We start from the raw sequence: 15,510 nt of genomic DNA, 5'->3' as shown, positions 1-15,510 counted from the left end.
AAATCTCTGTGCTATGTCAATGGAATTTCATTGAGTGGCTGAAGGTATCTGTCTCTTTGGTTTGCAAAACCACTTGTAAGATGAATACATTTTCCAAGCCCCCAAATAATTTTTTTTTCAGAGAAAAGTAAGAGCCCATTATGCTTTAAAAAAAAAAAAAATCACTCACAGACTCCTTTCCCATCTTCTTTTGTAGCCTGGTCTGCCACTGGACAGCTTGCATGACAATGGCTTCCCACCTTCTTTCAAGATTTACAATGATCAGTTGCATAGGCTGGTGGTCTGCGTTCAGATTGCAAGTCTCCCGGTCATCCAGAAGATGCTGGCATAATCGCAGGATGGAGGCCACTCCACGGCGTCGCTGCTTGATTTCACCACAGAGGGACTGCAACAGAGAGAGGGATCAATCCGTGTGTGCTTATAGAGCAGAATTCCCTAAAACATAAAATGCCTTGTTTCACCATAATTTCATATTGTAGTGATATACTCGGCTATGAACAATAAGACAAGAAGGGCTCTGGAGCTGTCTGTAGATTGGAGACCTCCTGTTGAAACCTAACTAATGCCTAAGAATTTAGTTGCACCCCATACCTCCTCCCTTTTTTCACTGATTTGTCCATCTAAAATTCTGGGTTCCACCTTGACATGGAGTTGATTAACAATTTATAACTTAATGAAATAAATCAGGCAGGTCATGTGAATGCCAAATAGATTGACATGCTTTGATAAAAAGTGACAGGAAACAAAAAAGATAGAAAAGTGCTCCAAATGGAAATGGAATGTTCCCAAATTTACTCCTCAATTTTTGGGAGCCAAAAGTTTAGTTTTCTACTGGCTGGGGAAAACTTAAATAAGACTGTCAAGAATTTTGATACATAACATCTATTATTGGGGGAAAAAAGGATAAGCAACATTTCTCTTCCGAAGCTTGATTAACAAAGCAATAATGTTCCGAAAACAGAAATTAGGATACTGGATTATTACTGCACTATTTGTTGGTTGCTGTTTCTTTTAATAGACATTCACACAATTTAAGAAGGATATGCATGCATCAAAATAGCATTTTGCCCCCAGAAGCATTTGTATTGCTGCAGTGACCCTAAGCTGAACGATTCAAGCAAAATAGTGGGTACACATGTCTAAAAATATTATATCTTTTCTTTGCCTACGGATAGTGTGTAAGTGATATTCTAATTCAAAGCCTTCAGGAGAAATGATGATTATATCCACAAACATCACGGAATTACTAATCTCCTTCGACTGCTACAATTGGACTGCTCTAACAGTTAACAGATTGCTTATTAATCAACAAGGGTAAACAAGACAATGCAATTTCATTTAGTGTGAGAGTTTTAATGCCTAAAAGTATTTGTGCTTAAAATGTTAATCTAGATAAGGCTTCATTAGAAGAAGTCTTAAAATGATTAAGTGCAGTTCACTGAAATGTGCACAGAGCGGTAGTAGATCAGCAGGTGGACATTTCATACAGATGTCCCGCTTATTGATATAATACATGCTCTAGCCATTTAAATGACCCTAACTCAGTAATAGCTGAAATTCTATTATTTCTGTAATGAGAGAACACTGTACCTTTAATATTTCTGAATTTTAAATAAGGTGAATGACAAATTCCCAAACCTCTATTTATGGCAAAATATGACTAGGAATTTTATTATTCAATTTTTACCAGTGCAGCATTTTTAGTTATGTTTCCTGAACTTACCTTTATTTATTTTCCTAGCATTCATTATTACTTCCCTACATAGCTCTTGATATAACCACCAGGTCTGACAAATTTCTTTACTGATCTTATTCATTTGTTCAGAGCTGATTGAGAAGGACCGCTGGATATCTGAAGATAAAACTTGAGGGCCTACTAGAGCAAAAAGCATTGCTTCCATACCCTCCTCCAATACTGCTGCCTCCTCATTCCTAAATGGATTCTCTCTCTTTCTGTCTCTCTCTCTCTCTATGTCTCTTTCTCTGCCTCTCTCACACACCACCCCCTTCAATTTCCTCTCTTGCTCTAGAACTGTTGAGTAAGTCAAACTATCAAGCCAAATTAACTCCTGCCAAATTTTGGTCCCATATTAACACTTCAAGATAATAACACAGCCAGCTGAAATTGGTTGAAATGAGTCCTATGACTATGAATATTGAGGATTTCATTTTTCCTTTTTGTGTTGCTATAAATTTGTTTAAAATACAGGGCTAAGAAAATCAAAAGTGTTATTTCCATGGCATAAAATGGGATTTTACAAAACTTTCTTTGCAGTTGACTAGACTAATAACTGCATTCCTCAACCCAGCAAAAAGTCACAATGTTTCTTAGCCAAATGAAAATTCACCATGGATAGCACTAACTATAAGTGTGGAGTTAGCACAGCCTCCTTGGTAACATTTACAAAGTAGTCCTGATGAGCTTCATACACCTCACAGGCACTTTCAGAGTTCTGAAACAGGACATGTGAGATCACTAGGGGAATTTTTCATAAAGGTCATTAGCCATAATTTTTTTATGAGTATCTAGAATGTATCCAGTATTTAAGTATCCAGATGATCCCCAACCCACATCTTAACGTGAGTCAGTCTAGGTAGTTTAAAAACCGTGAAAGCTGTTTTTGACATTCAATATCAGATTAGATGGGACGTTAATATTCACTATCTAATTTTGGGATCTTCACAATCTTACTTTTTTTTTTTACTTTAAATATCCAAAGAGCTAAGTCTATAACCTGGATTAATAATTTATCTTCTATGCACATGGGGAAATAATACTACTTTAAAAGGAGGTAGAAATTGGGAATTTTAAATTGTCAACATATTTTTTGGTGCTTTTTTATATCTAGGAGATAAAACTGATAAAATATAATTCTTCCACATAAATGGGTTTCTATGACAACTATTAAAATATACATGTTTATTTATAATCACAAACACCTACTAAATAAAACCAATGCATTTGCTGGTAATGTTTCTTAGAATCAGTAGCTTACATTATTTCCATGATAAACTATGCACAGAGAAATGTTAAATATAAATATACAGAAAAAAATAAGTATTGTAACTATTTCTGGCTTATATTTTCAGAGGAAACTACTTTAAAACAGAAATTCAAACTAAACAATCTAAGTAAGACGCTGAAATAAGATAAACTCATCCCAGTCTCTCAGACCTCCTCAAATATGCATTGTAACTTCCATCTGCTCTCCACTGTTCCAGGCACCAAGGCTTCAAAAAGGAGCAAGTTACTGCTCCTTCTCTCAAGGACCTGAGAGTCTATGACAGGTGGACTACACAAATTAGTGTGGTAATGAGAGCAACATACAGAGAGGCATGTTAACATAAATTTGCACAAGTTGCTCCTGGAAGAGTTGGTGAAATCTTCAGGGAAAGGTGAGTCAGATTGTCCAAGCTGAATGGTTGCAGTTCTCAAGATAGAAGGGTCGGGAAGCAAGTGTCCTGGGACAGTGGGGCACTTTAATGTGTTAGGGAGAAGAGACAGTGAAGTAGTTGGACAGGAAGTAAGGAACAGAAAAGTTCAGAATGCTTTTCATTATAGCCAATTTGGAAGCATTTTCCTTGATATCTCATGAGATCATATTGGTTCCCAAGCATAGTCGTATTGCCTTCACAGAAAAGTACAGAGATAAGAAGAGTGAAAGGAAATCTAAAAGGAACAAAAAAATAACCCTCCACTAATTATCAGTATGTCTAAGAAAGAGATTCCAAATGCTTTTGTATGTAGTTGTCCTATTATTTTGTGATTGTTAGGCAACTTCTTATAAGACTACCTCTGTTAGTACCAAGGTCCTTGTCTTGTATCACTTCAGAATTCAGTTTTTAGGATATGGTTTGAGTGTGCTAAATTAAAATTTCTGATAAACTTTTAATTTACTTTATTTTATATTTCCACTCAAATTCTTCATGTTATTAAAAAGGCAGGCTTGCTATGAGAAATGTAGAAAAGTAAAAATCAAAATTTTTAAGTCAATTTTTTTTTTGCCTTTACTGTAATCAGATCTCCAACCCTCTAAACACATCTTTTCAGACATGTTGCATTAGCGTTGCCAACAGGCTGAAGGTTTTTTGTTTTTGTTTTAAAGATTTTATTTATTTATTTGATGGAGAGAGATCATGAGCAAAAACACAAGCAGGGGGAGTGGGAGAGGGAGAAGCAGGCTTCCCGCTATGCAGGGACTGATCCCAGGACCCTGGGATCATGACCTGAGCCAAAGGCAGACACTTAACCAACAGAGCCACCCAGACACCCCCAGGCTGGAGGTTTTATATCACACTTACAAACTGCCAATTTATCAATGGTGATGCAAAGCAGGGCTTTTGGTTTATCTGGGGCATTTTCTTCCCTTTCTTCTTTTTTTTAATGTTTTTTTTTTTTTCCCTCTTTTCTCTGTCAACCCTTTTGACTGTTTAAACTACTCTATTATTAAGCCAAATGTGATGTGACATCATTTTCGACACTGGCTTCAGTTTAACACTATTAAAGGTAAGGCTTCCAGTATTCCAATATTTCAATATACTAATAGTGGTATTTTATTTTCCATTATATTTTAAACATAAACATATATATACACACACATATATCATACTGTATAGCATGATTATAATTTACTTATATACCTGTATTCTTGACATTAAAAGTAATAATGTCATCTACTATCACAGAAGGATATAAATCAGTTTACAATCAAAGACCTATAATTAAACCAAAACCCAAACTGCACAATAAGTAAAATGTAGGGGGAGGGGGAATGGGTGAGCCCGGTGATGGGTATTAAGGAGAGCACATATTGCATGGAGCACTGGGTGGTATACGTAAACACTGAATCCTGGAACACTACATCAAAAACTAGTGACGTACTGTATGGTGATTAATATAATAAAAATTTTTTTAAGAAATAAGTAAAATGTAAGAACCAAATAGAGAAAAGAGAGATGAGGAAGAAAATGCAATTTTAAAAGTACCAAAACTAAGCATATGTTAAAAGCAGAGAGAGAAAAAGCCTTGCTGAGAAACTCCAAAGCAATTTGTCTCAATATATCTTACGTAATTATATTCAGCAGCTTAGTGTAACATCATTAGGTAGGTCAACATGAAAAAAGTGATAAGACTTTAGGTGATCTGTCAACTAAAAACCATTTATGAAGCAATTCCATTTATAAAGTCAAACACACCTTTATTTTCTAGATTGATCAACTTTAACAATATCTATTGAGTATGTCCTCTCTGTGGCAAGCACAATAAAGAAGTTTCAACCTGTATATATGGACACATACCTGCCTTCGATCTAGTTGGAGTAAGGAAACAACGCGGGGGGGCGGGGCGGGGAGTGAAAAAGGCAGGCAAGTTCTTCTGGTTTAAATATTCACAAGTAAATAGCTCCATCTCCTGCGCCAAGGACTTCCCACACTTTTTCAAGTGTTTTTCTTCTTTTGGGTACTTTCTGTATTTTACCATTTTAACTTCATGAGGTAGGCAATAGTCTTGTCTTAGTCTGCTACCTGTGACTAGATGTGTAGAGCAACGGTGCTCCGAGTGTCCCCCCAGGCCAAGCAGCATCAGCATCACCTGTGAACTGGGAAATGCCAGTTCTCTGGTGCCTCTCCACATCTTCTGGATCTGCAACTCAGGGATACACCCCCACGAGCTATGGTTTAACAAACACCACAGGTGATTACAGTGCATACTAACGTTCGAAAACACTGGCCTACAGGGAAACGGAGGAGCTTCGTTTTGCATGTCAGAGAATAAATCTAGGCGGGCAGATTTTTTTTTAGAAGTATAAAATAGAAGTTACAAGTTCTGATTTTGGAGTCACACTGCTAGCCAAGAGCCTAGAAACCACACCCATTTGGTGATCAGTTACTTTTTTAATTGTTACTGAATTACTGAAAGAAAATGAACCAATCAATCAATGAATAGAACTTTTTGACTAGAGGTATCTTTATATTACTAGTACCTGCTTGATGATCTTCAGAGATTTTCAATATACATTAATAAGAATGATGATAATGGGGGTACCAGGATGGCACAGTCAGTTAAACACTGGACTCCTGTTTTCAGCTCAGGTTGTGATCTCAGGGTCCTGAGATCAAGGACCATGCCAGGCTCCATGTTGAGTGTGGAGTCTGCCTAAGACTTTCTCTCCCTAGCCCTCTGTCCCTCCCCTCTGTGCTCTCACTCCAAAATAAATAAATAAATAAATAAATAAATAAATAAATAAATAAGTCTTTTTTAAAAAATGATATGTTAGGTTGTCTGAATACCATATTTGGGAATTTTACTCCTTTTCATAAATTTTATCAAATTAGTCATTTAGTGATGAATGACTAATACATATGGCATTGTGCTAAATTAAAAAGAAGTTTCTCTCAGAAAGTGTATATAGTTTAACAAAACCATGATGATTATTTGAAAGGTACAAGGCATCAGACGCAGGAAACGTAAATGCTGCAGCCATGGTCTAATAAGAACATACAGCAGATGGGGAATATGAGAGGCAACACTGGTACCTCTGTGAGTCTTCAAAAGATGCTTTTAACTGGTTGATTCTGGATTATTATTCTGGGGCAAAGCTGACAGAGATCATATAGATAGTATTCCTCACAGCAATAAATATTTATTGAGTATCAATTATGTGCCAAACTCCATACTTTTCATTATAGGATTGGAACCGGTAAATAAGAGGAATATAAGAAGATGTGGTACCTATTTTGAAGTGCTTGTGATTTGTCTGTCAAGAGAAGACTCTGCCTCCTCAAAATAAAAAAATTAAAAAAACACAAAAACAAAGGTTTTTTTTTTGTTTTTTTTGTTTTGTTTTTTATAGGACCTAACCCATCAGGTTGTTGTAAGTTTTAAATGAATTAAACACAGGAGCAAATCTACATTACCTGGGGATAGACAATGTTTTTGTTTGTTTATTTGTTTGTTTGTTTTTATAGGACATCTAAAGTAGAAGTTACTTCTGACATCTTGGGCAATGATTTCTTAGACACCAAGAGTACAAGTGACTTTTGGACAACTTGATCAAAATTAAAAATTTTTGGTCTTCAAATGACACCATAAAAAGTGAAAAGACAACCCACAGAATGGGAAACAACATCTGAAAATCATATATCTGATAAAGGACTAATATCCAGAATATATAAAGAACACTTAAAATTCAATAATATAAAGATAAGTAACACCATTTTTTAAATGGGCAAAGTATTAACTAAACATTTCTTCAAGGAAAACATACAATTGGCCAATAAACATATGGAAAAATATTCATCATCATTAGCCATCAGGAAAAAGCAAGTATAAACCATAACTACATACTTTTTAAAATAAAAAAGACAGAAATCACAATGTTAGTAAAGATATAAGGAGATTGGAATCCACATGCATTGCTGGTGGGATTGCAAAGTAGCACCATTCACTTTGGAAAACAGTATGGTATTTCCTCAAAAAGTTAAACATGGAATTACTATATAGTCCAGCAAGTTCTCTTCTAGGTAAATGTCCAGAATAACTGAAAACATATGACCACAGAAATATCCATAACCACGTTATTCATAAGAGCCAAAAAGTGGAAACACCTCAAGTATCTATCAATGGGTGAATGGATCAAAAAAATGTAGTGTACCCATACAATGGAATATTATTTGGTAATCAAAAGGAATAAAAGGAGTGTATGCCTGACTCAGTCAGTACAGCATGTGACTCTTGATCTTGGGGTCATGAGTTGTGAGATCAAGCCCCTTGCTGGGCTCCACACTCAGCAGGGAGTCTGCTTGGGATTCTCTCCCTTTTCGACTGCCCCTCCCCTGCTCTCACTCACTCTCTCTGTGTCAAATAAATAAATAAATCTTTTTTTTTTAAAAGTAATGGCTATAAAATTCCTTCAGATGGAGTCATAACTACAAATCTATAAATCTCAGTTCACAGATAAGACATTCTGCTATATGATAAAAATAATATGCCATTTTTAATATAGCTGAACTTCTTCTAGAAGTTCAGAAATGCTTCTAGAAATATCATACTTCTAGAAATATCATAAAACATAAACAGAAAAGTATACCTAGAAGAGCATGAATGTGGAAAAGGAGTTGAAGAAAATGTGGAAATTAAAGAACATTAGTTAAATCTAATTACTGCAGTGATGAGTTTCACTTATAATCATGTACATCTTACGGAACTGTAATCTATTGTGTTGTTGGTGTCAGTAGAAAAATGAGAAACCTGACCTATCAAATGTACATCATGTACTTTGCCAAAGACCATTTTAAGTTGACTATATGTATATGAACCAACACAAAAAATTTTTAAGATGTTATGTTCTCTTCAAACATGTAGTCAAGGATTTCCTTGACTGCAGAATAATAACCAAAAATCATTGAATCTTATTAAATTGCTAGTATACTGTTCTGAGTATTTTCTGAGTTATTTTTCACTAATCTCATACATTAATGACAAACATTATTTGTGTATTCCTCTGCTATGTATTTCATTAGGTATTTGATATATATTGGCTCATTGAATCCTTACAACAGCACTACAAGATATATATTATGGCCATGTGCCTATTTCACAAACAAGGAAATAGCGACAGAGAGGCTAAGTAACTGATCAGAGTTAACACAGCTAATAAGCAGCAAAGGCAGCATGCTAACCCACGCAACCTGAATTCCAAGCAGTTCATGAAAATATTATGCTACATTTCCTTTCATGAGAGCTAAAGAGGCTTGTAAAATTTCTCCATTTTCAGACTATTCTGGTTCCCGATTTCTAAGCAGAAATGGCCAGAGCCATAAAGTTACTGTTGAAAAGACAGCCAACAAGTTCTTCAGGATAACTTTCAGGGGTCTATCTTATACCCATTTCTAGGCCATTGTTAAAAATCAGTAATCTATGCAATTCTTAAACCCAGGGTAGTTGTGATAGCAGAGATGGCAAAAATACTAATTCGTTCACTGAACAAGTATTTATTGAACACCTACTATAATGGGTACTGTTCTGAGTGTTTGAGACACACCTGTGAATGAAAGAGATGAGTTTCTGCCCACAAGGACCTCATATTCTAGCACCCAGTGGAAGATAACCTCTTTTCTGAGAAAAATCTAAGTTATATAAGTCATCAAAAAGAGATTAAACAAAAGTAGGAAACATTCATTAGGCAAATGATCACCCAAGTTTCCAGCAAAAGGTCAGCAAATCTTTTGGTCCTGATGGCTCCATTCTTGAACCAATTATATGCTTATCTTAACTATATCTCCTGCATAAGTATTGCAAGTAAGACTTTCCATCCAGTAATTGTAAAGAGATAATTCTTCAAAACAACAAAAAAATTAAAATACCTCAAGTGAGGTATGAATGATGACGTGCATATTTTAAAGGAAACGTGGGCAGATGACATCTGCATACTTTAACTGATTCCAAACTTAAAAGACAACATCAGCCAATATAGGAACTTAGCTCAGTTGCAAACCCTGGGACTTAATCTATATTGAAGCTAAATATTCTATAAGCATGCAGTGAAGTGCAAAAAATAGCAATTGAAAAATGACATGATTAAATGGCACGACATGCAATCATTTGCTCTCAATTATATCAATGTATCTTCTTCATTTCTAGGAGTCAGGCAGAAATATTGTTTTTTAAATGCCTCTATTAAATTGGTCACCAATAATAAAATAGATGAGAGTCCTAATAAGCTCATTTACATAACATACATCATACACTACAAAACTATTCTCTCCAAACAGTTTTGCTCCTAGATTTGTCTCCTGGTTGTCATGAGTCTTTGCTACATTAGCAGATTTCAAAAGCATAATACTGCCTTCAGAACTATTTGTAGAAAAACGTTTATGAAACTTTTCTAGTTAACCCTTGGCAGGATCCTTATTGCTAATTATGGAAAAGGTATTGATATGATATCTTGGCTGTCACATTTTATTATGGTGATGGTAGAAGCAGAATCTAGGTCTGACATTTTGGAAATATCATCTAATTGCAAGTTAGAAACAGAGAATGACAGTTTTAAGTAGATTATAACTTCTTTCAAAATAACAAACTGGTTTATTTAATGTAAAAGCTGGATTTTAAAAATAGCATTAAAGACCCCTGAATTGGTTTACCAAGCACATCTCTATCAGCTTCTTGAAGGTCTGGGATGTGTGCCAAAATAGTTTCAAAACTGCACATGTCAATGTAAGTCTAGATTCTAACATCAAATGATTTCTTATAACATTGAAAATCAAAATATTTCCAGTGAATACTTCCTTTTTTTTTTAAAGAAAAATCATCTGCCCTCTATTCACCTAGGCAACAGACAATTGAAGTCCAAAGACCAGTCACCTTAACCTCCGTGTCCTAAACAACCTGACCTTTGACCTAGAAAAAGATCTAACTTCTTGCAATCTAGCATCCTCACCAATGAAGCTGAACCGTGAAGGGCCACAAGGACTATTAGTTAATACTGCAAATTCTTGGATGAATGGTGTTATTAAGGGAAAAACTAATCCTTCTTTTACAAACACTCATCTGATGTTTTAATTGTTTGCACTTTTGTGTGTTGAAAAATATTAATTATATTTGGAAAGGAGTATTTCTATTTCTATTAGCTATTTTTTTTTTTAGCTGTGGACTAAAATATAATAAGCATGCCAAAATTAGCAGGCCCTCACTGTGTTATTCCATGAAAGCTGTTGTTATCCCTGTGTGGTATTCTTTAATTTTTTTGTATGACTTTTCCTACATTAGGTTAAGTACTTTTAAATATGTTTGTTTTTAAAAATCAAGCTCAGTGGTCATGTGCTTAGTTCATATTCACATGCAATTAGTAATATGTTTTATACTTCCTTTTCTAAATTAAAAACACTATTAAAATTCCAGACATACAAAACAATATGAAGATTAAGTTACTCTAAAGAAAACTGTAATAGCTTACAGATTGCTTGTATCATTACTAAAATGCTGGTATCTATTACAGAGTCTCCCTGGAATAAAGAATGCACTTTTGGCAATAATCTTTTAAAAACATGTCCATTATTGTTAAGATGTTAAACTAGTCTGCAATTATAGGAAGGTAACTTTTAGCAATAAGGAGGAAAGGGAGCTGGATATAAATGCAACTTAGACATTACACTACAAAATACCTTTTCTTAAAATTCTATAATCACTCTTTTCATAAGCATATAAGGCATTAATTGCCATTTATTTTTACATTATTATATTTTGAAATCTATTGACAACACCCACTGCACTTTTTATCTCTTATTAGATTCCCTGGGAATCATTTCAAAGTAATTCTGGAGAATGGATAAAGGTGATTTTCCTCCTCTACATTATCTGTTGATCCCAGCTACCTGAACTCTTTTGCTCATTTAATGGATTTGGGTATTCACCGGCCAGGTCAAAGGAATATTCAGGACAGTCTTGAGGAAAGAAAGAAAAGAATTCTATGTGACAAGGTACAGCACAATACACCCATTAGGCTAAATCTATAAAAGAAGGATTATCATAAAAATCATACCTGGAGAATGAAACAGCAAGAAAAAGCAGGGAGAAAGAAAGTGAGAAAACACAGAAGCAAGGATGACCTAAGAGGAATTCCGAGGGATAGTGTGGAACATGTAGGAGAGGACAGATGATTGAACTAACTGGTGTCACGACTCACTCAACTCTGTTGCATGGTATTTTTCTAGTTCTCTCATCCATACATACTTGACTATTCCTCACCCATCTCCCCTATCAGACTCTATTTTCCCAAATTTATCCCTGAGTAACATATTGTTTACTTCCTATGAAGCCACTCTTGGCTTCTTTGTCACAAAGCTCAGAGTGTTACTTGAAGTATAACAAGTAGGAATGGGTATTTTAGGGAAGTATTCCTCTTATTGCAGAATCCTACAGGTGGGAAATCAATGAATTCAAGAACACTTGGGACACAATAACAAAGCAGGAAAGAGTTAAGTTTGGGGGAATAACACCACCGAAAAGGAGGAAAATGATACTAGGGACAAAAAGTCAACCCTGGAAAGATTCTTCTGTTTATTCATTTATTCCTCCCCAACCTGGAAGAGACTTAGGTATAGACAGCTCTATAAACTTCACATTTCTGATTTTATTTTTATAGCATCGTATAGGGCATTTTCTTGTGAGTTTGGATCACGAGGAATTTGCTTCTTAGCTCTTTCCCTCACTTTTGTGGTGGAAATCCAGGGCAAATCCACTCCTTTTCACCAGTTTTCAGTATTCCCAGATGTGCAATAATACTAACCACACTCTCAGGGTCGTTTAGAAGTTTAACTAATATGTAACAGCAAAACACTCTTCAACCATTATATTAGGTAGTAGAGAGATGCTGACTAAATATTAGCCAACTGGTAAATTGCTATAATGATTATTTAGCTCAAAGCAATATTCCAGAACCTTGTGAAAAGGAAATGTAATAAGAACTTCATTCTTTAAACACTCCCATAGCTAAAATAAAGCAGAGGTCTGGGAGAATTGTTTGAGTGAATTTTCTTGAACACAGTTAATTCTCCTTTTAGAGGATTCTGTTTTCATTTCTTCTGAGACACCATGTCTCTCTCCTGCTTGCTCCCTTAAAGATGACTGAATATATTAGGGGACAAGTGCCTTCATTCATTCCATCTAGTATTTTGGCAGCAAGGCAGAATATATGTTATCCGAGCATGAAGGTATATCTGTCGAATATCTGAGAAGCAACTTGGTTTGAAGGGGGAAAAGCACAACTTGAGTATTTTCCTAGTTTGGCAATTACCAGTTGTGTGATCTCAAGTAAATCCTGTAACTTTCACATGCCCTCAATACCCTTTCTCTAAAGTGCAACAATCCTTTGGCTTTTAAAATTTTCTGGCACCAGATTATTACCTAAGCTTATTCTGTTAAGAGATAGGAAAAATATCATGTGGTGGTCTACGATGGTCTGCTCATGTTCTAAAATCTTCAAAGTCTAACTCCAAAAACCTTTACAGTGAGGACCACATACCTAAACAAAGCACACAAAATTGAAAAGCTGACTTCCACTGTTGCTTTCATAGAGCTTTGAAGTCCCTTGCACCAACGTTTTACTGGGAGCTAGGATGGCATGGTTGAATGGATATCCATTGGCTCTCTTGCTGGTAGGTAGTCTTGCCTGACAGATAAAGGAATGAATGGGTCTTGAAACATTCTTCCAATTCTTAAGTCATTTCTCCTGTCATGACTGAAGGGCAGTAGAGAAAGACATTTTGAGAAAAGGGGGAGAGCATGAGGGGAAGGCAGAACCTGGTTTACCACCTATCCCACACTTCTCAAAGGAACTTCTAAAACCAGGTCTGCCGATCCATTTTTGCACTTATCCTAATGTCATTAAATTCAAAAAGAAATAAAAATATCCTTGGGGAAGATAATGCAATATTCTAAATGTACAAAATGTAAGTTAGGATTTAATCAACAGTTTAGAGCATTAATGAAATTAAGAGAGATAAGTTAGGTTATTTTTTTTTTCCAGATGGGAATAATGATTTATGCTTCTGTCCTATCTTAGAGAGGTTTTGGGAGGATTAATGAGCTAATGTCTCTAAAGCTCTTTAAGCTCCTCATACGGAGGTACAACATAAACAGAAGGTGAAAAATGATAGCAAACTCAACACCGAGTTGAACTCCTGAGAGTAAAGCCCCTGGAAATGAGAAGCTGTTGCAGGTCAAGATGGTAAGTCTCTGAATTCCAATACCAAAGGGGCCTTGGTTTATTGTCATATGTATTTTTAATATTATTTATAATAGGACTTTATAGTATTAATAAGCATTTCTACATTTCCTATTAATCACAATGTCCCTTGTAATGATTTTTTATTTCTATTCATCAGATGAGATAGGCTCAGTATTTCTATTTTATAGAGAAAAAATTGAGTTGTGAGAATTGCAAAGACATCAGTATTAAGTTGCAAGAAATCTTTGGTTTGGTATTATTGGACTATGGCTGGATTAGGATTCAGGAGATGTGGGTTGCCGTCTGGCTCTGGTTGTGTGGTCATTTAATTTATCAGAGACTTTTTTTTTCTTCTTTGGGAAAAAAAGTTTGAGCTAGCTATCTGATCTCAGTCTGTCTTACTTACAATCTGCTAAGTACTTCTCGAGTACTTAGTGACTCTAAGGTACATTGTTTATGGTATAATAAAGGGTATGCAAAACAGGTATTTTAAGATAGTCCTACTTTTAAAAAGTATATACTCAAAACAACAATGACATATCACCACACACCTATTAAAATAGCCAAAACTCAAAATACTGACAACACAAAATGCTGAAGAGGATATGGAAAAAGGACTCTTATTCAGTGCTGGTGGGAATGCAAAATGGTATGAGCACTTTGGAAGACAAAACAAAATACACTCATACCATACAATCCAGCAATCATGCTCCTTGGTATTCACCCAAAGGAGTTGAAAACTTATGTCTACACAAGAACCTGCATATGGATATTTATGGTAGCCTTATTCATAACTGCCAAAGCTTAAAAGCAACCAAGATGTCCTTCAGTAGGTGAATGGATTAATAAACTATGTTATAATCAGACAATGGGATATTATTCAGTGCTAAAAAGAAATGAGCTATCAACCCATGAAAATGACATAGAAGAATTTTAAAAGCATATTACTAAGTGACAGAGGTTAATCTGAAAAGGCAACATACTGTATGATTCCAACCATACAACATTCTGGAAAAAACAAAACTATGCAGAGTAAAAAGATCAGGGACTGCCAGGGATTGGGGCAGGGGGCTAGGGGTGAGGAATGAATTGTCAGAGCACAGAAGATTTTTAGGGGAGTGAAAATACTTGGTATGATAAACCATAATGACAGATACGTGTCATTATACAGCTGTCTAGTCCCACAGAATGTAAGCACTGAGTGAACTGTAGTAAAACTATGAACTTGGAGTGATCACAATCTGTCACTGCAGGTTCATCAGTTGTGACAAATGTCCTACTCTGGTGGGGTAAGTTGATAACGGGGAGGCTGTGCATGTGTGGGGCCAGGGAATATAATGGAAAATCTCTGTACCTTTCCCTCAGTTTTGCTAGAACCTCAAATTGCTCTAATAGAAATAAAATTTTAATTAAAAAAAAGTTTGCACTCTAGTTTGTTGCTAAGACACATAGATTCCTACCTACAGACACCAGAATAACATTGAAATAAACACAGGAATTTCTTCAATCTCTTATCTCCAGACCTCTAGGTACATGCACATACTATTCTGTTCACTCTTCCCCTCCTTCACTTCAGATCTCAACTTAAGAGTCACTCATTCTAGGAAATTCCTTGCCATCCCCAGTAATGCCCCATGTACTTTCACAGCACACTACGTTAATTCCCACCACAGCCCATACTACATTCTATTCTACTTGCCTGTTCACTTGTTACCATCCCCCTTTAGACTGTGTGTTCCTTGGAAGAGGACAGTGGATGTTTCACCCTAGTACCCAGCACAAC

At 35.6% G+C, this 15,510-nt stretch overlaps 1 protein-coding gene across 5 annotated transcripts in view; it reads right to left on the bottom strand.

Moving 5' to 3' along the window:
- AKAP6 (A-kinase anchoring protein 6) overlaps positions 1–15,510 on the bottom strand; it is a 464,720-nt gene that overhangs the window by 53,166 nt on the left and 396,044 nt on the right. For all 5 annotated transcript variants that reach the window (XM_059181873.1, XM_059181872.1, XM_059181875.1 and 2 more), the window contains one exon: positions 170–385. In XM_059181873.1, coding sequence (XP_059037856.1) covers positions 170–385 — 216 coding nt within the window. The remainder of the gene's footprint in view (positions 1–169; positions 386–15,510) is intronic.

The sequence above is a fragment of the Mustela lutreola genome, chromosome 7, assembly GCF_030435805.1.
Source record: "Mustela lutreola isolate mMusLut2 chromosome 7, mMusLut2.pri, whole genome shotgun sequence".
NCBI classification, from domain to species: domain Eukaryota; kingdom Metazoa; phylum Chordata; class Mammalia; order Carnivora; family Mustelidae; genus Mustela; species Mustela lutreola.
Note: the sequence above shows the minus strand (reverse complement) of the source record. Positions and strands in the feature narration are given on the sequence as shown.